The 26,042-nt window shown below is 36.8% G+C and overlaps 1 protein-coding gene across 6 annotated transcripts in view; it reads right to left on the minus strand.

Annotated features, from left to right (window-relative positions):
- SCAF4 (SR-related CTD associated factor 4) overlaps positions 1-26,042 on the minus strand; it is a 48,003-nt gene that overhangs the window by 2,880 nt on the left and 19,081 nt on the right. The window contains exons 7-21 of one of the 6 annotated variants that reach the window (XM_030021117.2): positions 25,580-25,756; positions 25,115-25,215; positions 24,552-24,599; positions 23,289-23,397; positions 22,778-22,945; positions 21,281-21,366; positions 19,669-19,859; positions 18,630-18,730; positions 17,463-17,576; positions 16,590-16,746; positions 14,934-15,088; positions 8,757-8,919; positions 8,544-8,624; positions 8,257-8,445; positions 3,368-6,082 (exon numbers count right to left, since the gene is read on the minus strand). In XM_030021117.2, the coding sequence (XP_029876977.1) occupies positions 6,012-6,082; positions 8,257-8,445; positions 8,544-8,624; positions 8,757-8,919; positions 14,934-15,088; positions 16,590-16,746; positions 17,463-17,576; positions 18,630-18,730; positions 19,669-19,859; positions 21,281-21,366; positions 22,778-22,945; positions 23,289-23,397; positions 24,552-24,599; positions 25,115-25,215; positions 25,580-25,756 (1,911 nt within the window). In that variant the 3' untranslated portion in view covers positions 3,368-6,011. Of the gene's footprint in view, positions 1-3,367; positions 6,239-8,256; positions 8,446-8,543; positions 8,625-8,756; positions 8,920-14,933; positions 15,089-16,589; positions 16,747-17,462; positions 17,577-18,629; positions 18,731-19,668; positions 19,860-21,280; positions 21,367-22,777; positions 22,946-23,288; positions 23,398-24,551; positions 24,600-25,114; positions 25,216-25,579; positions 25,757-26,042 lie in introns of those variants that run through there. The other 5 variants (XM_041124696.1, XM_030021114.2, XM_030021113.2 and 2 more) reach the window with 5 other exon arrangements.

The following is a 26,042-nucleotide window of genomic DNA, read 5'->3' on the forward strand; positions in this document are numbered from 1 at the left end:
TGTGGTTTAACCCCAGCCAGCAACTAAGCACCATGCAGCTGCTCGCTCACTTCTCCCCCACCCAGTGGGATGGGGGAGAGAATCGGGGAAAAAAAAGTATTAACTCATAGGTTGACATAAGAACAGTTTAATAGGACAGAAAGAAAGAAACTAATAACAATAATAGTAACAATAATAAAATTACAATAATAATAAAAGGATTGGAATATACAAAGCAAGTGATGCACAATGCAATTGCTCACACTCGCCAACCAATGCCCAGTTAGTTCCTGAGCAGCGATCCTCCCAGGCCAACTCCCCCCAGTTTATATAGTGGGCATGATGTCACACGGTATGGAATACCCCTTTGGCCAGTTTGGGTCAGCTGTCCTGGCTGTGTCCCGTCCCAATTGCTTGTGCACCTGCTTGACGGCAGAGCATGGGAAGCTGAAAAATCCTTGACTTTTAGTCTAAACACTGCTGAGCAACAACTGAAAACATCAGTGTGTTATCAACATTCTTCTCATACTGAATCCAAAACATAACACTGTACCAGCTACTAGAAAGAGAATAAACTCTATCCCAGCTGAAACCAGGACATCTGCATACTGTAAAGAGAGCACTGTTTTTAAACAGAAGTTTGTGTTGTGCTAGAAGTAATTAATATTGCAATGGTAGTAACTAATTACTTATCCTAAAGGCTTCCTTTCGTGAAGAAGCCGTTGCCATTTTGCAGGTCAGAGCTCTTCCTGATCTCCAGCTCAATGTCTTGCTTCGTCAACTGACTGCTGATGAAACACCTTCCTAATAGGTTATGCTTTCTAGGCTTCTAATTAAAGACACCTCACCTCCTGTAGTCAGCTTTAAAACCTTTCTCCTCAATTACAAACATCAGTGAAATTGTATCTGGCTAAAATGCTTGAGATTTGAACTGGTCATCAACAAGATTTTCAACGTGTAGAAGAAGCGGCAGATACAGTAAGCTATGAAGGGAGAGGCAAGGTCAGAACAGGGCTGGAGTAGGAGCAGAAAATCACAGAGAGTTCAATTTACCATTCCAGAGAAAAGGGATACAACAAAGTTTAATTTTAGTAGAATAAACCTTGCAATGTAAACTAAAAGGAAATGCAACAGGTAATTTCTGGTTTTTTTTTAAAATACGGTTTTCCATCCTTCATAGCACATAATCCAACACCAACTATTTTCCATTTTTATTCCTGGACTCTTGTTTTTAGCATGGTATTTGTAAGAGGAAAAAAATTAACTCTCAAAACGTACTGTTTGAGAAAGGTCAGCCCAAAGCTTGTTGACATCAACATGACAAGCCAAAATGAACGAGGATTACCAAGCTCCAGATGAGGACTTCATACCAAGAAGTGTGTGTCAGCTCATCTCACATGCCTGCTTTTGTTTGAACTAGTGTCACTGTTGTCTCATGTTCTCTGTAGCCTTTATACTGGATCTACCTGCTCTTTCTGCTCACTAGCAGTTATTTACCTGAAAATAAGCTCCGTATCTGAGAAAGTATGTGTTGTTTTTTAAACTCCCCAACTGAAATTTAAAGGAATCAACAGTTGCCAGCAGAACAAGCACAAATCTCTCCTAATCCATCTTGCATTCCTTTGTAAATTTGTTGAAACTATATACTAACAAAAATGAAAGTTAAGAACGCAGGTTACGTAAAATCTTGTATCTCCTGCCCTGGGTAAAACTACAATGTGAAATAGCTATGTGAATTAATACTAGAATTAAATACTTGGCAGTGTCATCAGTGAAAACTGCACTTTGATTTCAGCTTCATGAGCACAATGGAGCAGGCGTCCCAAATAATTTTCCATTCAGCTATCATAGCTTCCCTCTTCCTCCATCTGATTTAGTTAGCATTTCTATCCCAATTCTGAAGAACATACATGTTGACCTTTCACCACACCACTTCTGCTTAACATCTCCAACAGAAACCTTTTTATGAGTGCTCTTCATATTCATATGAGAAGGAAATTATATTTTGCCTATCAGGAGAACTCGGGTAACAAAGGTGTGAATATTCTTCCAGTCCATGGTATTGTCTTACCTTCCCCTCCAAGCAGTCACTTTTAAGACACGGCTTGATAGGTCACACTCTTTGAAAGAAATGTTCCAGCAGCAACAGTGTATTTTTTCTGGTTTTTTGGTTTGGGTTTTTTTTTTTTTTCATTTTGACTTCAAAATGCACAGCCCTCCCCCTTCTCCTGTTCATAATCAGGGCTGTAAGTCACCTAGTTTAAACTCCTCCCATGACTTAGTACTACAGAGCTGACAAGACAAACATATGGCTTAATGATGTCTTCCAAGAATGTTATTTTGCTGAATTCTGAGGTTTAGGGGTATTTTTGTTGATAAGTTCTTCCACAGAAGATTAAAAATAAGGCAGAAAAGAATAATTGAGATCTAATGAGCTGGAGTGGATAAGCATATGCTTCTGCTCTATATCAGCAGAGTAGATGTGGGTTACAACAGCATGAACATGAGGCAAGTGTGAAAAGCTTTTTTAAATTTAACAAGTACGAGTAATTTAATTTCTCAACCTTACTTCTACATAAAACGCAGCACAGAAGCAGCATAATGGTAGCTGAAACTCACTCTTTCAATCTGGACTGCATCAGCAGGGTAGCTGAACACTATTTTAAATCAGCCCACTCAAATGTTGAGGCTGAAGTACACTAGGAAGAACTATTAGAGCTTCCTTGCTGTGCTAACAAATCAGGCACCAATTAAAAATTTACTCTCAAAGGTGTCCAGAAACACATCCAAGTTTACTAAGAATGCTCAGTAAAATCAGTGGTACAGACTGCACATGCAATGTCTAGGAAAATTTAAAGCCTTTTGATGTCTTATATAGGGAGAGACAGTATGTAAAATTTAAATAGTCTGTCAAACTTGAAAAGAAGTACCAGAACTCCTAGAGAAACAATGAAGTGATTTTAATGACCATCTCATACCTGGTCAGACGAGTGACGGAATTTATCTGCCCCAGCCTGTATTTATTCATTTGTTCACAACTGTAAGCCTTTTTGTAGGAGCTAACCTTGTCTTCTCGCTTATGGGTATGAAATACAACCATCCCTTTCACCAATTGCTTATTCTACGTAACTTGGCCAAGACATGGCTTTTAATACTGGAGATAAAATCCTCAGACCTTACACCTAATATGTTATTCTGTTCAAATGTGTAAAAATACAGATTGCTTTCACAACTTATTTTTATTTGTAACTTTTAGCAGTGATGCACAGTGAAAGGTCTTCAGAACTCGCGAAGTGTTTACTATGAAGAACGCAGATGCAAGTGTACTAGGAAAACCCATCGCCAACCATGAGTGTTGTTTCAGAGGTGCAAGAACAATCACACAGTGTCAAGTTTCATAATTTCACTTTACTTGTAAGACATAGCCAAAATGCTATAGCTGTCCTGAAGAAGTGTCTTCTATCCAGAGAGGTCATAGGAGTCACCCTTACTGTTTTCATAAATTAGGTAAAAAGCCTGATTCCTGTGTCACTGTAATTCCATTTCTGATTATCTTTTCTTCTGGCTGGACAAATCCCATGTTCCCTTGTGATAATTATCAGTGTTACAAATGCTAACACAACCAAGAAGTGTAGCATCTGTTTGGTTTTTTTTTTAACTGAACTCTGCTCAATAAGTGATTACAGTGTTTCTTATAATCTGTTAAATTACTTCTCAGCTGTCCTGTTACAAGAAAGCAAGTGGAGGAATGGTGTTTTCTGTATCTGACACAGCAATCCTGCTTCAAATACATCTCCTTTGCAAATCTAATGGAAACATGTATGAGAACAAGAAGCCAAAAGCTTACAATTCCAGCAGAATGGGCTAAAAGTTTACACTTTGATGCTGATGTTCTGCAACATGTAGCATGATACATTAATTTTCCGATCATTCTCCAGTGGGAAATGTTGCATCTTAAAACTAGAACGTTAAATACTACCAGGAAATTCTTGAAAGAGGGACAATGTTGTAAGTCTTGTGTCTTTTTCTGGTGTTTGATACAGAATCCTTTAGACCAGGCCAAGACTGTAAAGAAAGAAGCCTAAACTTAAGAGCCTAAATATCAATTCAGAGCTTAAATAACTTGCCATAAATACCAACATTTTTTAGGGTAGTCAATGTCCATCACTGAAGCCAGCAGGAGCTTGCTGCTATTCATGTTAAGATGCTTAAACAAGGATGTAAGAGTCAAACTGCATTATGTGTACAGTGTTCCTTACTGGTATTAAGACTTCTAAAATTCCTGCTTTATCAAACATAAACACTAAACTGATCCAGGTCAAGGGAATCATCAAGGCAAAACTGAATTCCATGAATGGTGCTTGAGAGTTCATGTTCCCTTACCTCTGAATTCTCTTTTGGTAGTATTATGAAAGCAACAGTCATATATATCATTAACAAACATGCAGTGGTTGTTATGTTTTTAAAATGGGCTATCACAAGAAATTCAGAAATGTATTACGTTTATCACTGTTCATATCCTGTATTAATAAAAAGTTCATCCTTCCTGTGAAGGAAGTATCCACTTTATAATACAGTAATACTCTGATGAGCTCAGAGAGTATTGTAGTCTGTCTTTTATAATTTAATGCAGATTACAAAAAGACCATGTAGTTACTTAAGAACAAACCAGCAAGGGAAAAAAGAATAATAGTTCAGCATGCATTAACAGGAAATTAATACGAAATTTGATGAGAACTACAGTATAATTAATCTTTGATAATATGTAATTATCATTGTAGGAATTTTGGTAAAGAGAGCACTAGACCAGAACCTACAAACTGCAATATGGTGTATTTAATCAAGATAATAGATCACAGAATCTGAATATTTAAAACATAGCATCTACAACAGCAGTTTATTACTGGTCCAAATTACAGCATTTGCTCAACACTAAGAACAAGTTGGCAAATCAAAAATTATTTAAAAGCCTGTCACTTTCTGCAATATGCACATGTAAAAGGAGTCTAAAAATATCTGCTTTGCAGATCATTTAAAAAAATGACATGAGCACACACTCACAAAACCAGTTACAGTCTGGATAATCTTGTTCAGATTGAGAACAAGAAACTATAACAGCAGTGAATATGATCAAGGATACAACTAAATCAGAACAACCTGAGGGTGGTTTTCAGAAATAAGCACAAAAAAATTCAGACAAATGTCCACAAGGGATCACTCCTCTGAAGCACAAACATGTCTTTGTTGGAAGTGATGAAAGAATTACATTAGAGGAACGAATGAAATTAGTGAGATGAAACAGAATGTAACTTACATTACTAAGAAAGCATATGAAATCTTACAATAAATCAATTTAGAATTACTTTGTAACATATCTTCCATATAAAAACTGAACAGATAGATAGATAAGCTTCATTTTGAAGTTACAAAAATTAGAAAAGAGCTCCTGCATTTGTACAGATTACAAAAGGTGTTCTCAAGCAAGGTTAAGTTTAGATTTCTATGACAGTCTCTTCAGAGAAATCTTCATTCCTTGAATTCAGCCTGCTGAAGTAAGTTCTTCTATACTGCCCAAATATCCGATGGACATTTCTTCATTCTTCATGTTACACTACTCGAGCCCCTTCATGCCTATTTCCCCAAGCAGAGTCCTCATGACATACTTCATGATGCTGTCAAACAAATCTTTTTTCCACCTTCTTATCTCAGCTTGGAGAGCCACATCATGGGAATGTTTAACGAGCAGTTTGAGGACTTCGTGAGAAACCAGTCACACGATCAGTCATCTATTCAAATTACTAAACCAGGTACTTGTGAACATGAGGTCCTTCAGTCTGAAGCATTTGATTTCCCTTGCCTGCACTTTCCCATGGCTAACCAAGGGTGATGCTGTACCTACTCATTTACTTTGTCCAGCTCATTTGCCTCTGACCTGTGTAAGACTGTAGGTCAGACACTAAGGCTACATTTAAACTGTCAAGCCTGCAAGTACTTCTGGGCTCCGGGACCGGGATGCATATGTAGATTGCATCTCATGTTCGCACACATGGTGAAACCCTGGCAGACTCCATTTCCCATGCTTTGATTTCCCTAGGAGTGAAACCTGACACACAGAATGAAAAGGAAGGAATGACAATGCAGCCTGGCCAGCTCTTGAACTCATAGGATGGGGAGGGCAAGACTTCAAGGGACACTTCTTTGCTATTTAGACCAGCATGAGTGGTAGAAAACAGGACCTCTTTCATGTTTTTCTTCCAGCCTAAGGAAAGACCAGATCTGGACTCTCACATGCAGAGCTAAGCTCAATTGATAAGTGAATCAAAGTGGATTTAAGAAGATAGTTTCATTTGTGTAAACCTACTGAAAAGTTTTAAAAGCAAAGACAACTGATACTAATTTTTTACCTTTAATCATGTAAAATATTATAATCTTTTTCTTCTAGTTTTCTTGTATCTTATATCAGACTGTGGACAGTCCCCCTTAACTCCAAAATGTCAGGATGGAAGGATTTTACATAACTCCTTGATTATAAATAACTTCTTGAAATAAGACACTTATCAACATAAAATGCTATTACTTAAGTAAATACACAGATCTCTAAGCTGTTTCTTCAGGACTACTCTGTAAGCTCACACATGCAATCTTATAAAAAGAAACTCTCCTATCCCCTTGTTGATGAGACTGAATGTTGACAGAAGTCATTCTGACCACACGGACAATTTTATCTGCCTCTACTATTCAGTAAACAAGTTAGTAAAAACAAAGGCAAGTTCTTCATCTTCCGATTTCTCAAATTCAGCTTCCTTGAATTTGTAAGAATAAGAAAAAGCTACTGTCCAAGTAACTAATGTGGGTATGTAATTTACTTCACTTCAATCTTAATTTTCTAAAACCTTTTTCTTGTAACTCCAGAGTAACTTAATACATTCCAAAGGCTTGGAATAAAAAGTTCAATTTATGCCATACAAGACATAGTACCATGAAACTTCAAAAACCTGGTAATACTGTTTTACAATTACAAAAAGCGTAGCTTCATCATTAAGATGTGAATGTCTTAAATGTATAGTCCGATAATCTGTATCACTACAGATTTCTCTCAATCCATGGTGTCACTGCAGAATTTTTTTTAAGCTTTTCTCTGTTTGCCAAGTGTCCAAGATACTCTAAAACAATTAGCTTCTGGTTTTGCATATCTGCTTTGATACTTTTTATCAGCAGACTGATTTTCAGGGAGAAACAGCTCTTCACTTTTTGAAAAATGCCTTTTAAAAGGGTCTCATTTCGGGTTTCCAACATGAGGATCCAAAAATCACTAGTCACGGCTGGAAAATTTAGCCATCAAATCCAATAGAGCAGTAAGCTCTCAGGGAGACAAATCTTTGGATTTTTTCAGCATACACTGTAAAGTTCTGGGCAGAAACACACTAAAACAAAATTATCTTTTTCATTCACTTGTTAGGCTCTCATTTAGAGGTCTGAAATCCCATAAATGTAATAATCTTATTAAAATTTGTAGGAAATAAGTCTCCCGAGTATATTCTTCACACTGACCCGTAAAAGGCCATCCTAAAATAAATATTTAGCAGAACCTCTGCAACATTAAACAGTATACACTCTGTAAAAGTTTGACCAAGTTTGTATCATATGGTGAAAAGTAATTTATGTAAGATATCCAAAGTTAGCTTGGTTTTGCTAGTCAAAATACCATTTTGTAACATTGAAATAAGGCAACATATTGTTAAAAAGGTTTCAAAACCTGTAATATTGCAGGGCTGAATAAAAGCTTTTGTTTTATCATTTTATTAAAATAATTTATTCCATACATAAAAAGTATACCATATTTTCAGATTTAAGAAATACACTATAAAAAATACTGCTTCTCTGTAAGCTAATTTTATACATGCAATAGTTGAGCTGAAACATTGTTCATATGTCATAAAGATGTTTTGTTGTAAGTGAATTTTCTATATGGTATAAACCTCAATTTGTTAAAAGTGGACAGCATTTCGTTCTGTTCTGAATTTCTAACTTAAATGTTACAGCTTTTTTATTTCTTCAGAAAACAGATCTTCAATAATAAAAAAAAAATTACTGCTCCTTCTGTGCAAAATCAAGCCTCTAAAAATGATTTAAAAGCCAACAGAAGGGCACAAATTTCAATAAGTTTAGGAAAATCTGCTCTACTTTCCCATGAACTGTACGTCAGTAGCAAAATCAAAATCGTATTTTAAATTCAGGGAACAATAAACTGAAGAACATATACAAAAATGAACTTACCAAGAAGTGGAATAGCTTGGGTCACAGGAGCAGGTACATTAGTAGGTGCTACAGGAGGTGGAACAGTTCCATATATTTTGGAACTATCAGTAGTTTCGGCATTCCCTCTGGATCCAGAAACCACTGTTGGGATGGGATTTCCTACAGATGAATCTTTTGTAGTGTCTTCATTCACACCAGTTGCTGTAGCTAAGAAACAATGCATTGACATATTAAAAAAAAGTCAGCTTTTCTGCTTGCATGATACCTTCCTCCTACTGCCACTTGCCCAAGATTTAAACACTTACAATTTGGGATGTTTACTGCCGGAGTGTGAGGAACAGATACCGGAGGAGTTATAGGTGGTGGTGGTCCAGGAGGAAGAAAGCCTATAAAAAAGTATGTATTACCACTGAGTATCACTTTACCAAAACGTACTTGTGCAGTTTATATGGCAGATGCTTTTATTTGCTATATGGTTAAAAAAAGGACTTGCTATTCCTAAGAATATATAAATATACCTGGGGGTAAATGCATTGGGTTGAAACCAGGTCGTAAAAATGGAGGCGGTGGTGGTGGTGGCACTCCAGGAGCAAATCCAGGAGGTGGGATTCCTAAAGGTGCTGTGAAAGCAGGTGGTTGGAGTGCACCAACCACAGGAGGACCTGATGGATGTGGTGGAACCTAAGAAAAAAGAATGGGAAAAATGTTTACCTCAAGACTGAAAGGATTATTTGTTGCTCAGCTGTGGACTGCTGTCTTCTGTGCTTTGTCCATCAAAACAAGAACATTTAAGCTACCTTAAGTTACTCTACAACAAAGTGACTCACATAACTGATCTAATTAGCAGTCAAAGAATTCCTACAACTTAACATATCAACATTGATCTTGTTTGCCTTTGTTCTTAAAGAAAAAATTATTCTCTGTGGTAAATTGACATTAATGCATGCTGGTAACTCATCTAAATATACCCTTTACACAGTAGCTGGAATTAATTTTACCATCCAACATGATACACTATAATGCACACAACTTTGGAGCAATTAAAAACTTTTTCTTTTTTGTTACCTGAGTTTGTATATTATATTAGAGTGACTATTGTTTCCTTTTATTTTTTTTAAATTCTGATTTATATCAAGCTCTGAATGAAAACTGGTTTAAACTAAGTTGATCCTTAGACTCATAAATATGAGCTTACTACAAAAACTACATTAAATGTGTGGGAATCAAAAGAAAAAAATTTAATCAAAATATGCTCTGCATTTAAAATTGATTTACGAAAGCAAAGGAGAGGTGTGTACTCAAGTGATCATAACTGACTCACCTCCACAACCATCAAAATTTCAGAACTACTACACCAAGACCCTTCATAACTAATTTTTTATTTCTAGAGTAAAGAAGGAAAAGCCTTTACTGTTTTATTCTCAGAACTGAAAGAAGTGGCATTAAACCAAAGTAAGCAAAATATTCTTCTTAAAACTGGAGGAGATGCTAAAGCTGCCAAGCAGCTGATACCACTTCAAACTTCTGTTGCAAGATCTTTACCAATGCGTAGGTTAGTGAGCTGAGGCACATTAAAACTTGTGCTATTAGAATTTTAAAATAAATTAATTATAATAGGCTTTAATTCATTAGTCTTTAGTGTAGACCACCACTTTTTATTTTTAGTTTTAAATTGGTTATTTACTGGTTTATAATAACCTGCTGATTAGGCCCTACCTGAAGTTAAGCTAACTGAGCAGGATGTGAGAAACTATTGGATGGGGCACAAGAAATTGCCAGACATGACAGATAACTATGTGAGAAGCTGACAAAAGTTACACATGGCACCATGAGGGATGGCTGGATCCTGCAGGTGGTTAGGGGGTGTTACGTGAACAACAGCCAAACTTCAGAGAGAAGTTGAAAGGAGCAATGAGGACCTTCTGGGGACTAGGACCTTGCAAGGCCAACAGTGCACACACACAGGTAAGCACACCTAGGAGTACCACATGAGGCCAAGACTACCTAGATGAACACTAAGTAACCCTAGAGGTGTGTCCATTAATCACAGTTAAAGCTTTAGAAAAAGTGCTCTAAAACCACAGTAACCTAATAGTCTCGGTAGGTCTTTCTGTTTGTTTTACAGGGCACTCCTTCAAAGAACAACTTACAAAATTAGCTAGACATAGCGACAGATCTGTTGATGGCAGTAATGTTCTATGAAACAAGAATTCACATACAGAGTGTGTACATAGCAGAAGGAATTGAGGAGGGGTATCAAGAAGGCAAAAAGGTTTAAAAAAGAGGGGAAACTTGCTAAGTGCTGTCAGTCCTTAAGTAGTTAAAAGCTGAGAAAACTGTGGATGAAGCATGTATACACAATGGCTTGAGATGGTATAGTGAATAGTAAAATATTATGATGGAACCAGAATAAAAGTAACATCAAAGGAAGATGATTTAGATATGTATTAGAGGATATTCATACCTAATTATCCAAGCTTAACTGCTGTACTTAATTTTTTTCCTAAGAAGTTAACCCTCTAATACATAATTATAAGTAACATGTTAAAACCTTTCCTTTAAGCAGAAAGAAAAAAGGAAGGCGGTAAAAATCTGTGCATAAATGTCACAACATCTCATTTAAAATACAATTTGAAGTATAAAGTTTCTGTTCGTTAAAGAGATGGAACCAGTGGCTAATAAACATTGACAGATAACACACAGGACTGGTGAATAGTTTCAGAATAATAGCTAATGAATTGGATAAAACAAAGCAACAAAAATGCTACTAGGGAGACAAACATTGGGAAAACCTGGTATTTTACTAGCAACATTGGAAACTGGAATAACTAACCTCTCAATAACTGTAATGCAGACTGCCAGGTGCATCTCAATAAACATGTCTTGGGGTTTAGCCTGTGATCAAGTACAACTATTTCTTACTGCACACCTCTCAGATTTAGACTTGAAGGAGAATCATTGGCCCTGTGAACTAAAAAGGAGCACAGTCTACCTACAGTGCTCCAAAACAATTAAATATACATTTAAGCACACCTGGAGTCTCCAGGAGGAAGACAGCAAAGGGAGAGTCTGCCAGTTTCAGTATGAGGGGTACAGGATGGATATTGGACCAATGCACAACTCCCACATCTAGTTATAGGGAGAAGGAGCACGTGGGATTGATGAATACATCAGGAAATTTGGGAGGTACACACTCAACTTGGACTCCGGTTTCTGGCTGAAAACACATTAAATGAAGAAAAGGGACTTTGGGTTGGATGGGGAAACTTATGGAAAGGGTGGCCACAGCAATCCCCCTGGACTGCAATGTATAACCCTGGCAAAGCCTGAGCCATGGTTGACTGGAGAAGAATGGCAGCTTGGGTAGGGTAACACTAAGCTTTGCCAGGAGAATGGAATACCAATTGCCCAAAACCTCGTCAATGAATGTGCAAAGCAAGTGATATCGCAAGTGCTATTAACTGAAACTGACTCTCAGTAACCAAGAAACAGACTTAAGTTGATCTTGGACACTGCAATATGACTTAAAAATAAACACAGACCTACCCTCAGAGCGGATCACTGAGGTGGATTACTCAGACCTGCAGGAGTGGGACCAGATTCAGCAACAGCTCAGAGACCTGAATCTATAGGCAAGAAAAGGTCTCACTCCAGCAGCACAACACAACAGAAGTATTCCACCTATCTTGTCAACAACCCAGAACCCCGTGGCTGAGAAGAGGCTGTGTGTGCTACTGAGGCCAAAGAATCAGACTTACCTATGCATGCTATCACTCTTAAAAGGACACTACCGATTTTAAGTGCCTTACTACATAGAGATTGCATTCACGGGTCAAGGTGATACTGGCAGTAATAGGAGGTCAGTCTGCAGTTAGTTACACCGCTCACAGGTAACATCCAGCAGAGCAGGGCTCCATCCCTATGTGTGCAGCCCATGCAGGGGGCTAGCACAGAAGGCCCATTCAGGCTCTACCAGAGAAAGGAGTAATGCAGCTCCTTCCCATCCTGCCTTTAAGTGTGGGATTGTCAGCGCTGTGGGCAGATCACAAAGCTGCTGACTAGGCCCTGGCCTGAAGTCAAGCTTCATGAGAAAGGGCATTAAGGGCATTATGGGCATGAGAAGCTACTGGACACAATAGGAGAAACAGCCAGACATGACAGATAACAATGTGAGAAGCTGACAAGTTACAGATAGCGGCATAAGGGATAGCTGGATTTTGCAGCTGGTTAACAAGGTGCTTCATGAACAATAGCCAAACTTCACAGATAACCAGAAAGGAGCACTGGGGATCTTACAGGAAAAAGGACCTTCCTTGTGAGGCCAACAGTGCGTAAGTAATCATACCCAGGAATACCATACAATGACAATATTACTTAGGTAATTGTATCATAAATAGCAAATCTGGGTAGGGATGCAGCAAAACTGGGACCGCCATGGAAAAAAATAATTACGGAAGAGTTGTTTACTTGGGAGGAGATTGGAGTGGAGAAAGGGAAGCGAAAGCACAACAAAAAGGAAGGTCAGGAAGAGAAAAAAAAGGGAGTAAGTTATGGGAATCTGTAGTCAAAGCTGTTTGGGGTTATCTGCCAGGCAGCCCTATGCCTGATCACTGCAGCCTGAATCAGGGCAATGCATAAAGCCTGTTCTGACATATCACACACATCAAACCTGCTTCTCCAGACAGAGGGACCAGGGTGGGCAGGGTGCTTTCCATGGCTAACAGAGGAGCAGCTGGACAGACAGATCGAGCAACCTGGTACCAGTGTACTGATGCCCATTCCAGGCTGGACAGCATGAGCAGCTACCCAGCACTCATAACTACCTCCCCACCTCTTACAGTTCTGAACACTGAAGCCAAATACAAATGAAAGAAGTTCTGCTTGTATCAGAGGACAAAAATACCTCAGTTAATTAAAATGCTATTTTACTCTACAAAGTTATTTAAACAAAAGAAGTGGAATATAATGAGCTTTTTCCTTTAGGTATTAGGTCACGTTTGCGTATTACAAAACATGTTACTTTTAGTAAGACTACTAACATCATCACAGCTGAACTTAATTTGTAAGTTTTAAGAACTATTTACAAATTATTGAACTATTGTAATTTTATGGCAAGAGAAGAAAACTGGTCAGTGTTAAACAGCATAAAAAAAGTTCATAGCGAAACCAAACATGAAGACTAAATACAGTTCTCTGATCCTGGCCTGAATTTGTGAAGACACAAGTTTCTTTGCCATAGTAAAAAACTGAAGCTGATGAGGCTGAGAAAAGCAATCAGCACACTCAATATATTCTGAAACTAGTTGGTTTTTTTCTTTACGTTTTCTTTTTCAGAATGGATTTAAGCAAAATAAACAAAATCACTACTATTTATTACAGTTAATGGCTACTAAAACCCTCTGAAATTAGAAATTTGACTTAGGTGTTCATTCACTAATAATACCTTACAGCATTTCAGGAATTCTGTGTCAAAACAACACAAAATTCAACATATTATGTTCCGAAATCACATAATTGGCTAAATTATATATGTCTTCAAATAATTTGAGTTCTTGATCTTTTCTGAGTGTCTGCCATATTGTAGTTCATAAACACATTTTCTCAAGATGTAAAATAGTTTAATTTACACTTCCTCCCATTTGGGAGAAGGTATACTACTATTTTAACAGTGACAAGAAAGAAACTATTACTACAAAAGTAGTAACATGTCTGGCAATAAGTAAAGCTAAAAGAAATACAGATTATAAAACACTGGAGGGAGTAATTATTATTACACGCTACTTAAACTAACAGTAAAACTTCAGAGTGTTCTTTTAGCAAATGAACATACAACATCAGCTTTGACTGAAGAGCCATTATAACAACAGAGGAAGAGTATGAAAATTTTTATATTAAATTCCCAAAGGCTTTTCAAAGAGAGTATACACAGTATGAACAAAAATAAAAGCAATGTGCATATTTTAAAAGGTCTATAGCTTATTTAAGCCAACAGTGAGGAAAATTAATTAGGAAAACAAAAAAAAATGCAATCATAAAACTGAGAGGATGCAATTCAGACCATTAATAAAAAGAATCTACTGCAATAATTTATTCAGAACTGAGAGAAGAGATATTAAAGTACAGTCCTACAATACATCAAATAAAAATCTGGCAGACACACATACGCTCTGTCTACATTAGCATTAAAGCAGCAACGAGGTTTTGGAGCAAATCCTGTATCATTCCCACTAACCACATGCTGACTCAGTTTCCAGGGCTGTTCTGGTACATGCAAACTACATCCCCTTTCAGGGAAATCAAACCAGATGCTCTGCTCCTGCTGGGCACAAAACATGCTTCAAACCCTAATGGGTTTGGTTTTTTTCAAGTCCTCCATTGCCACTGTGACTTAGCAGAAAAGGAATATTCTTCTACGAGACTGTATTATTGCTTTTTTACATGAAGAAGCTCAAACAATGGACTTTAGGTGCATACTCGATTTATGGCCCAGGAGAGTTATCTTCATAAACTGACAGCATAGCAAGTCTGCTAACAAGAGCATTTTAAACAAGGGACAACATGACACACACAAAATCAACTGGTTACCATTCATCGTATTTCCTCCCTCTCCTTAACTTATGCATTGCCATACTGAATTGTTATTTAAAGTAAGTTTTTGTTTAGACATCCGGAGCAAATGAGAACGCAACTCTCACCTGTGGAGGAGGTACTGTTATTGGTGCAGGCATAGGAACAGGAATTGGAACAGGTAAAGCTTTAGGAATAGGTGACACTGGTTCATTATGTGTAGCTTCTGCACCTCCATTTTGAGCCACTTCATTTTCAGACTTCTTGGGAATCCCCTTCCACTCTATACAAAAAAAACCCCAAACATACATGTATCAGCTCAGTAGAAGTGGGCAAGTAGTCAAAGAACAGAGCTAAGAAGCATTTAAACATATTTCTGCCAATAAAAATTCCAAATTACTTCAAACACACTACAGCAAATCACTGAAACATAGCAAGTAAATTTATTCCTTTCATTAGTTATTTAACAATTCTTCGCACTGACAGCATTTATACATGCCCAGGACTCTGAAACACATTATCTGTAACAAAAACAGTAAGGCTGTTTTGGGACAAGCTTTCAACAGATTCATTCTATCGCTCTCGAGCAAGAAGGCAGCAGCTTTTTCGCTAATTCAAGAAGTAATTTCTGAGAAAACAACATTTTCAAGTCTTCAACAAGGAAAAGGAGAATACAACAATAAAGAATCGCAGCAAAATAAGAGAAACATCAAAAATAGCTTTAAACTCATTTTATAGAAGAAATATGGCTCCTATCCTTATTTGTCAGAACTTCCTGGGAAAAGACAGCTAAGCAGAAAAAAATAGATCAGTGAAGAGGCATTATGGGAAAGAGAAAAGCATTGAGAAGACTGGAACACATTGAGGTTATGTTTATAATTCATTACTTTCATTTAAAATACACACTCAACTTATTTTTGTGTATTTATCATGAAGAGATGCCACTATTTATAATAACCACCACCTACTTAGGGCAAATTGGACAGAACGACAAAACCCTGAAATAATGTTTCAATAACTAGACAGCACTTCACACAGTGGTTAAAACCAACACAGTAGTCTAGAGTACCAATCTAAAGAAATTAAGGCAATTCCAATTTTTAAGTATTGCATTCATTTAATATTACTTTTAAAATCACAACAGCCAACACACTAGCAACTCTATATTGGTTTGAAGCCTGTAATTGATTTGAAGCTGCTGATTATAACAGGTGTCATTTTCTTAATACAACCATAGAAGCCTGATATTTTCACTGCTTACATGCAGAATAACAAGAAATCTATTAGGTCCCTATAAATACAAGACTTGCTAAAGGAACTGAAAATGTCACAAGTGTGAAAACCATAGGCACTTTTTTTAGAAATTATAAAGTTGCCATCAGCTCAGTTGCCACACAAGTACTCCAAAGGCAGGCTCCTTTCCTAGGGATTCCTCGCATAAACCAGGGCGGTGGGCAAGCTGGCTCTGGGACTAACAAGTACAACTCACTTGCATCATGCCTCACCATCAAGGGCAAATACCAGCACACCTGACAGGTCACCTGGTATCCACATGCATTCTTAGCCCAGCCCCTTGTAACACAGCTGCACAACTCCTGATGAGGGACTGTCAGTAACTGCTTACAAACTCTCTCCAATTTACAGGTTATGCATGCTGCACTTCTTAGCCATTTCAAGGATTTTATGTGCACCACAGCATCATGAAAGTCAGCCACACCAACTTCAATACACCAGCACAAAGGACAATTTTTTAAAAACCATTTAAAGATGTACCAACACTTTACCTGGACTAAGAGTTTCGTTGTCCAACATTCCTCCTTCACAGAAACTTTCAAGATCTTCAGGTTTCACTTTGTCCCATGGTATGTAAGTAACACCTAATTCTACATCCCAATACTGCTTGTAATCTGGCTTTATTCCTTTATTCAAAGCCCATGCAATCTTGGGGGGGGAAATATATGTAGTCAGTAAAATGCTTCCATTTTAATGGATTTAATATTTAGTTCTCACAAAACAGCACTACCATTTGAGGCTAAAAAGCAAAAAGAATACTCTAATTGAAACGGCAGGAAAAATAGGTTAGTTACAAATCTCTGAAATAAAACTTTTTTAAAGCAGACTCAGTTCTTATTTCTTGGCTTGACTCCTGCGCTCAATTTGTAAAAATGTATAAAGGTAGTTTCTTCAAATGTTCCCCAGTCACTAAAATTAATTCTATTTCCCTTCAGAGGACAGTGTCACACTCCAATACGATGTTCTACAAAAGGAAAAACTTCACTAATGAATGCATTCTTCCTTATTTATTAGTACTCTTTATAGGATTATCATATATAATTAAACTCGGTTATAAGACAAATAACCACCAATAAGAAAAACATAGTTACAGTCCACTGTAATGTCTAAAAGGACACCATTTTTGTTGGTTAAATAGACAATTATTGGCAATCTTTCAAGGAAACTGATACAAGTCCCACTATTCACATTACACAACAGGAAGAATACTTATCAAGAAAAAAACTGGTCCATTCACATAAATCTACAGAATACCATATGCAGAATACACAAAAGTCTAAAATAGCCAAAAGTCTAGAATAGATGAAAAAGGATTACAGTAATTACAGTAACTTTAGAACAGCTTGACGTTTTCCAAGAAGTACCTTTATAGATTTCTGATTGACTTTGAAGTTTCCTCGGCTCAATTTTTGTAGGGCACGGTAAGCATCTTGTCTGTGAACCATGACAATATAGGCACATCCTCTAGGCGGTATCATCTGTTTGTATTTTCAGAAAAAAAATTGGTTTTGCTAGCACATTAACAAAGTAATGAACAACATACAAGTGTTCCATTACAGTAAGCTGGAACATCAGCAGGTGTTTCAAAAAGGACTATGGAAGTACGAAAGAGACTGTTATTTTATGAGGCTTAGATAGCCAGCATCTTCTGGTACACATTTCTAGTAAATTAAAAGCAACTTCTTATGTGGAAAGTTTTAAGCTCTATTCCATGTGAGAATATGGATGACTGTTGTATATTTAATCCTTTAAATTGTTAAACAGTAGTATTTATGTAAATGCTGTGGTCTGACAATTAGTTACTTTGTTGGAAGAAACAAGGCACTAACACCCCACTTCATTCCATATACCACAAGCTGCCAGCTGCATCTCCACTTTCAGTTTTATCTGCAGTTTTGTAATAATTTTTATTATTTGTAAAGCATTTGAGAAAAAACTTCTGTGTTGTTTTACAATATTTGGGAATAGGAAGAAAATTAGTCACTTCTTTTTGTTTGTTTGTTTAAGTGAAATTTTATAGCTACCGGAACAGCTACCATTTATATATAAAAATATCCTTAAATACAGCAAAGCATAACAATAGTTCTCCATGATTATGACTAAAATGACAGAAAAGAAACGAGCAAAAGAAACAAGAACACCAGCTGAGAGTCTACATTTCTATAACCAAACAAAATGGAGCAGACAAGGAATTAGTAGCACAGTATGTGATTCCGTACCTTTCTCCTCAATAGCCCTTTCTCATTCAATTCTCTCCAGAGAAAGCATGTTTTTTATGAAAATGGGATAATCTTCTGTACTACCCCAAGCACATTTTTAAATTTCAAGAAACTAAAGCTACTGCCTTCTTGTTTTTCTACACAGCAGCCAAATGAACTGTGTTCACACCTTAGAAAACACAACCATATAGAAAATGAGAGCTCTTGACTCTTTTCAATGTATCAAAAATAAAGCTGTCTTAAAACAGTCTGAAAAGACTTTTTGTAACCAAGGCACATCAAAGTAGCTTACACTGTGTCATTTATACTTACATTTATTGATTCAATTGGGCCAAACTCCTCCAAAAGACTTCCAACATCCTGTTGAGTTGTCCTTTTGTCAAGTTGTCCTACCCAAAGCGTAGTACTACAAACTACAATTAAAGAGTTAACACAGATTGTAAGAGCACTTAGAAATATACATGTATATAAAAAAGAATGTTCTCATTTTACATGATAACTCCAGAGAAGATTCCACACTCCCCAGGTATATTCAGAAGACAAATACCACATTTTGTCTATTAACACAGGCAAAGTCAGGATTATTTCAGAAATCTGAACATTAGCCTGTGTGTTTTCCAGGTCAAAGCTCCCCTCCTGGTTTGAAAGACATACAACATTGAATCACTAGAAAAATCATAATAATGTGCTCAACTTCTTGTTGCTCAATCTCCTTTACCTTATATGTCTTGAAGTAAGGAAAAGAAAATCATGGTGTTTCAGCTTTTTCTTTCCCCATTTTACAGCCAAAATATTTCTGACTTCCAAAATTGCCAAATAGTCTACTATGAGTAAAGGAAGTACATGATGTGTGGTGAATTTAATTCTTACCAGCTTTACAGTAGTTCAGAAAATAAATCACAGTACTGTTTACTTTTATTCTGTTTGGATGAGTCTTGGAACCCACAAACAGCATTAAACCCAAAAAGAAGGAACAAAAAAATTTAAAAAATAACACACATCAGATTAAGAGTTGTCTTCTGGGGTATTCTGAGCAGATATCATATACTGAAGGTAAGCGGACTTGTCAATGTTAAATTTTTTTTAAAAGTCTAATAGATACAAAAAGTGTATTTCTTCAACATTTACAGTTTTTCTAAAACACCTGTTTGTCGTCTTAGTATTCCATTTTACGTAGGCATAGTATCTACTGTAATATCTTCAACTTCACAGAGCTCCAATAGTCATTAAAGAAAATACTGGGCACAGACAAAACAATTCCATATATGAACAAGGAAGATGTTGAGCATCTGAAAAATGGTACTACAAGAATGTACAAAATTACATCAATAAAGAGGAAGAATAACCTTACCACTAACGGTTTCTGACTTGATCTGAGGAAGGCCTTTTGATCTGCGTTCTCTCTCCCTCTCACGTTCACGTCTTTCTTGCGACCGAGACTTAGGAGAGTGTCGGCGTCTATCCCTGGACCGAGATCGAGATCGACGATGACGTGACCTTCGAGATCGGGAGCCAGATCTTGAACGTCTCCTTTTAGGTGACCTAGTTTAACCCAACAACCATTTATGTTCAATCTTTCTGACCCAGACATTGACAGACAGATAACTATTTCAGATATCTATTTAAATAATCGGGCAAGAGTTCACTCAAAAAAAAAATCCAAGCTCATTCACATGCATCTAGAACTAGAATAAATTATTACAGTAGCTCATTAATGCACTCCAGTTGATCATTTTTCAATTTCTTCTCTTCTATTAATTTTGTATTGAGGTTGACTATCAAAACTATGTCCACGTTAACATAGAAAAAATGACATCTGCTTAAATGAGGAAAATGTTTATTGCTTTTACAAAAGAATGGCTAAAAAAGAGATTAAAAATAAATTCTGCCAGTGAAATTGTATTTTACATCATGTTAAAGTTCTAAACCACTCAAGGTCTGGAAGACAGAGTAAAACTTCAAAGAAATCATATGAAACTTGGCAAAGGAGAAGACTCATAACAAAGTAGATAGCTTTGCTTTAATACTGGAGCCAGATTTGTTAGGTCAGCTGAGACATGTGAAATACTGCGTCCGTGACAGTCAAAGTCCCATAGTACGCTGGATTTCTTTGTAAGAAAAGTGTCTTTAGAGCACAGACAAAATTAAGCTATCACATTCTGCTTCTCTAAAATTTAGTCATTTAGTATTGACAGGCATAGAAGTTACTCTCTACCAATAAGAGAACTCTATAGATACCCACTTTTCCTTAGAAAGTAGACGACTTTCAGAGGTTCACAAGTCTTAAGTCACTAATCTGTTTCTCATTACCACTGCACTGAAGCACATACAACATTTAGCTGTATTTATACACAGCTCCCTCAGAGGTAAGAGATTGAAAGGGTCTCTTTTTTTCCTCTCTTCCAGAAGGGCAATTCAAATAAAGCCCTTGACAATTTTGACTTTACCAAGAAATTTCACTAGTGTTGTCCATACAGAGAATAATACACAGACAGTAATTTCTTGTAATTAATCCTTAGATTAAATTGAAATGGACTCTTTTGCTAAATGTGTCTTTTGGCATTTAGTCACAGAATCCAACTTGTACAGCACAACTGGGCACTTACAAGAAATGACCACAGAGGAAGTAAGCTGAGCCAGGCACCCAAGAAGCCAACTTGAAATACAAGTAAGAGGACTATGTCCTAAGGCACTGAAAACAAGCTCCACCAATAGTTCAAGGAGTTAGCTCACCTCTCAGCTACTTACCGCCATCTCAATTAGAAGTTACCACCCCACAGCAGATTTGGCAGCACAGCACCAGATTCTCCGAGCTCCAGATTATCAGCATAACTCTCCTCAGTACTCGTACAGAATTATTAAAGCGTTTTCAAGTCTTTGGATATGACACACTTAACTTCCTTATGTTAAAATCCAATACCTGAGATATATATACCCTCACTAAAGAACTTTCACTAATTTACCTTGATGCAGATCTAGATCTTGACTTTCTGTTGTCAGAAACATGTCGTTTTCCCTCTTGAATCGGTGGCTGTTCCACCTCCATATCCTAAAATATTAAGTTGACTGGTGTTACAGGTGAGTAGCACAAGTGTTTTATTTCATTTTATGCCTACACTAAATTATGTAACAGCACTAAAATTACATTGAATATTCACATATGTGAAATTAAAATGTAATGCAACTCTCCTCAGAAGATTCACCACTACTTTGTAGTCACTAATAGGGAGACAGTCCAGTATTAAATGAACTTAATACAACCACTGCAAGAACATAATAAAAATAATTTACACAAAATTCTCATTTTCAATTTGCAAAATATTGTTTTTCCACATTTTAGTCAATTTCAGCACCACATATGTCTCCACGGAATATGGTTATATTCCTTAAAGTCAAGTCAGTGGATCTTGCTCGGTCATCAAAATCACAGGCAAAGGAAGGTCTACTAGAAAACTCTTCTCCATGATGTTTTAGGAAACTACTTTAAGCCATATATATAAGCAAATTACAATACAATAAATTTGAAGAATGAAGCAGTAAGTCATCAAAACAATACATAAAATGCAAGAACCTGCGTAAAAGAAAACACCCAGTAAGTTCAACACAGCTCTTCCTTCCTAGCCCAAATCCTCTACAGCTTCCCACCAAGCAACCTCTCAGAATGTACTGATTCAACAGAATTCAAGACTAAAAAAACAGTTACAAAGATACTCTTAAGAACTGTCCCTTTATTCCAAGTGGAAAGCAAGAACTTTCTAGAATCTGTGACATCACAGGTCACCACAAAGACAGCTTGGTGCCATCTCTATTTCTCATTTAGGATTTCCTTTCCTTGTAACAAAAGGCAAATATATTCAACTTTTTTTTTCTTTTTTTTTTTTTTTTTTTTTTTTTTAAATACAGGCTCATAAATAGACTTGCTCTTTGATTTCTTCTTAATAGCAGCCAGTTACCGAACCAATAATATCCTCCAAAATCTTAGGAACAAGAGAGAGCTGTTTACGTACACTTGGATTTTTTTAAAACTTTTACAGACTTCTGAGTCCATTTCCACTATATTAGTGATCTACCAGGGCCTTAAAAATTAACCCTTCCAGATAGTTTTTCTCCAGAATGAGATTACATTGTTAGAATTCCATGGAACAAAATATTCCTGAAGCATGATGGGTACAGGAAAGGGAGGATGAGGGAAAGTGAGAAGTGGAAGGACAAAATGCAATCCAAAGTCTTTCACAAAAGGAGGCGTGAAGCATACATATGCTGGTTTTGCTAGACTTCTGAAATACCAGACTTGTCATGTAGCACTGCAGCTATCCAACTTTCTCTCAGATGAGCTAACCTCACAGCCATCTCTGTCCATGGTTATCATGAAATTTCCTCTTCTGAAGAAATTATACACATTTGAGAAAGACATGTATTAGAGCATTTAAGTTAGTTTGTTTACTGCAAGGGGTCCTCACCTGCTGATGTGTTTTTTGCATGTGTGATTCACTCTGTACTGGAAAAGGAGACTGAAAAGTTTGCTGCACAGGTGCTGTTGGCGGAATCACAGGCTGAGCCATGGGTGGAAACTGTGGCGTAGGCAGGAGACCAAAACCTGGCATTTGCCCATTAGGAGGAAGTGGAACCTTTTGAGAAGAAAAAACACGAAAACTTCCAGTTAGGAAAAAAAAATTACATCAGCTTTCCCAGTCTGTTAAAGTAAAATTGTATCTCTGCTCCAAAGACACAGTAAAAGACCAGAAGCCTGAGAAAGATGAAGTAGGTCAAGCATTCAGGTGTATAAAATAAAAATCTTGTTCTTCAAAGCTTGACTGGAACAGAGAACAAAAATATGTTTCTTAGGAAAGTTGGAGGGCTAAGCCATATTCACGCTTCACCATAGGAACACCACTTCCTTACTTCTGCACCAAAGAAAACAACAAAAGATAGAAAACATAACAGAGGGACAAGGGAAAACCCTGAAGTTACCTGGTGACGCATTGGATCTTGCTGTATTCCCATCATTCGCTGCTGAAAAGGATCCATATTTGGGAGTTGAGGAAACACTGGCTGTTGTATACCTTCTCCTGGAAATCCACTAAAACCAGTAATATTTAGGTGAGACAAGTCAATAGATACACACATTTTTTTGCCTTTATTTTACATATTTCTATGTACATTTACACATTCTTTCTTCAAATTTAGACAGAAAAATTATCTTTATTATAATCCCATTTCCTCTCTAAAAAGTGGAAACAAAAAGAAGAGAAAGAGTGGCTTCCTTATCTTTTCTCCACTATAAGAGTAGTCCTTCAACATTTAAAGAAATGCTACGTAAAGGTTTAAGCCTCTCTTCCCCTGTACTTGTATGATCTTGCTAAAGATCTCAGTCTATGGAAATTCTTCATGAAGGTTGTCTGCCTTAGGCTAACTTTCTTCATTTCCAGTTCCTCTTTTGGGAATAAAAGAAGTAAGCCTTTTCCTCAAGGAAAATAAATTGGGCATACTTTCGCTGGGAAAAAAACTTCAATTCGGGAGGAATTTATGGCAGAGGAGAAAGGGATATGTATATCACACAAGGATTACAGTAATGCCATTCACTTCCTGATTCAACACACAGAATGGACAGTGCTCAGGGACTTAATGAGGTCTGTGCAGTTAATAGGACCTGTTTACAGGATGCAGTTTGTGTAAGAAACTGAACAGGATTTCAGGAAGATAAAGGACTTTCATGGTGATGTGAAATGGAACTTTGTAGTATTTTAAGACACAGGTGCCATACAATTCTTAGCTGATTCCGGACAGATCAGTTTTTCATACAGACTATTACTGATTTTGTGTGCCCACAATAAGACTACTAGAATCCAATCTTCAGAGGCATCTTACACAATTATAAAGTAGTAAGGACAGAGGCTTTGAAGTGCTACAAACAGAACATAAACGTGCTGAAAAGCCTAGTCCAATGATCTCTAGTTGGGCATACTCAAGCAGTGCTTATGTTTGACCTACCTCATTTTTCTGTACTCCAGAGTTCCATCTGTATTATAGGGAAAATGCTACCAATTTACTTAAAAGGCATTTTAATTAACTAATACTTGTGGAACATTAAAGTGCTCAAGGTGATAAACACAGTAAGAAAGCTAACGACAAAGTTAGTGATTCTGTTTTTGAGAGCAGGGTTTGGATGGCATATACAGAAAGTAAGACATGGGGCCACATACTGAAGCAGGGAAAAAAGAAATATTGACTAACCCAGGTATTGAGCACCATCCAGCCTGTGCACTGAATGAGAGAGAGGTCCTGTGGAAAAAACTAGTATGTGATCATGTAATTTAAGACTTTATCATAATGCATATCAAAAGGGAAACAGGATCCTAAGTTAGTTTGCATGGGTATTTAATGTTTGAGAACGTAAAGCTGCAAAGCCAATTTTAATTTTTTAAATAGTTAAAGCTACCACAATGTTTGGAATAGCACCTTTTCCCCAGTCAGCAAAGCAATCCAGCTGATTACTAACAATGCCCTGACACACTCAGTTGTGCAATAAGAACACAGAACTCATCTTGAAAATAAAACTGAGCTTTTCTCTACAGAACACATTCCTCAATCAACAATGCAACATGCCAAACCTACACTGGACCTACACTTTTACCAAAGTAAAAAGACAAAAAAGAACAAAAACCAAAAAACCACACCAGAAGTTGTTAACAACATTTTAACTTTGTACTATTTAAACACTGAAGTAACTTGGAATTTCTAACCTACAGATTTTTTAGAACAAAGATTTGCTAATTCTATTATGACACACAACTTACAAAGCTGGCTGAGAAACTGAAGGAGAAGGAGCTGAATCTTCTTTCTTTGCATCTTCCACTGCTTCTGGTTCATCATCATAGTCAAACCGATCCAGCAGCTTCTGAAAGAAATGACATTGAGCCAACTATTTTTTCTGTATCTTATATAATTGGCAGCCAAAATATCCTTATTATCGAAGTCTTACTACATATCTAACAGCTCTGGAATTAAAGACAAGGTTAGAATCAGGAAAAAAAAGAGACAAACCTATATTCTAATACAGAATCGGAAACTGTCCAAAACCAGTTTTATTCAGCTTCAGAAAATGAAAGGGTATAAAAACAGGAAGCTGACCTCCAAATGGAAAGAGAAGAAACAAAATTTACATCATTTTTCTCCTAACAAATGGAGGACATTGAGGCATCCATCAAACAGTCTTCTGCTGGACTGAAAAAGTTAAACACAAAGAACAAATAAAGACTTACTTTGTCAAATGATGTTTTTTGCTCAGGTGGTGGGAAAGCAGTTTTTTGTTCTGGTGGTTGTGCTGCTGTAGTTTTCAACTGAGCAGTAATAGCTTGAACCTGAGCCATCACAGTGTTATCTATGACTGGTGACTGGGGTTTTTGAGGCTGTTGAAAAGTCTGAAGAATTTGCTGAAGCTACAAAAACATATATAGTATTAATTATATATTCTTATATAAACACATGGTACTGAAAGAGTTGTCGGGTATAAATTTTACGTCAAACTAGACTATGGCACAGGATGAACAATAACAACAACCTGACTAAACTATGGAGAACTTTCAGCAAGACCAAAGGTCACTTTTTAAACACTTAAGTGGCACAATTCAACAGATCCCCAGATTTCAGTATTCAGGCCTTTCAACACTGCAAACATTTAAGTGGACTGAACAATAAGACTCAACATTTTGTTTGATTTATTCT

The sequence above is a fragment of the Aquila chrysaetos genome, chromosome 7 (genome assembly GCF_900496995.4).
Source record: "Aquila chrysaetos chrysaetos chromosome 7, bAquChr1.4, whole genome shotgun sequence".
NCBI classification, from domain to species: Eukaryota; Metazoa; Chordata; class Aves; order Accipitriformes; family Accipitridae; genus Aquila; species Aquila chrysaetos.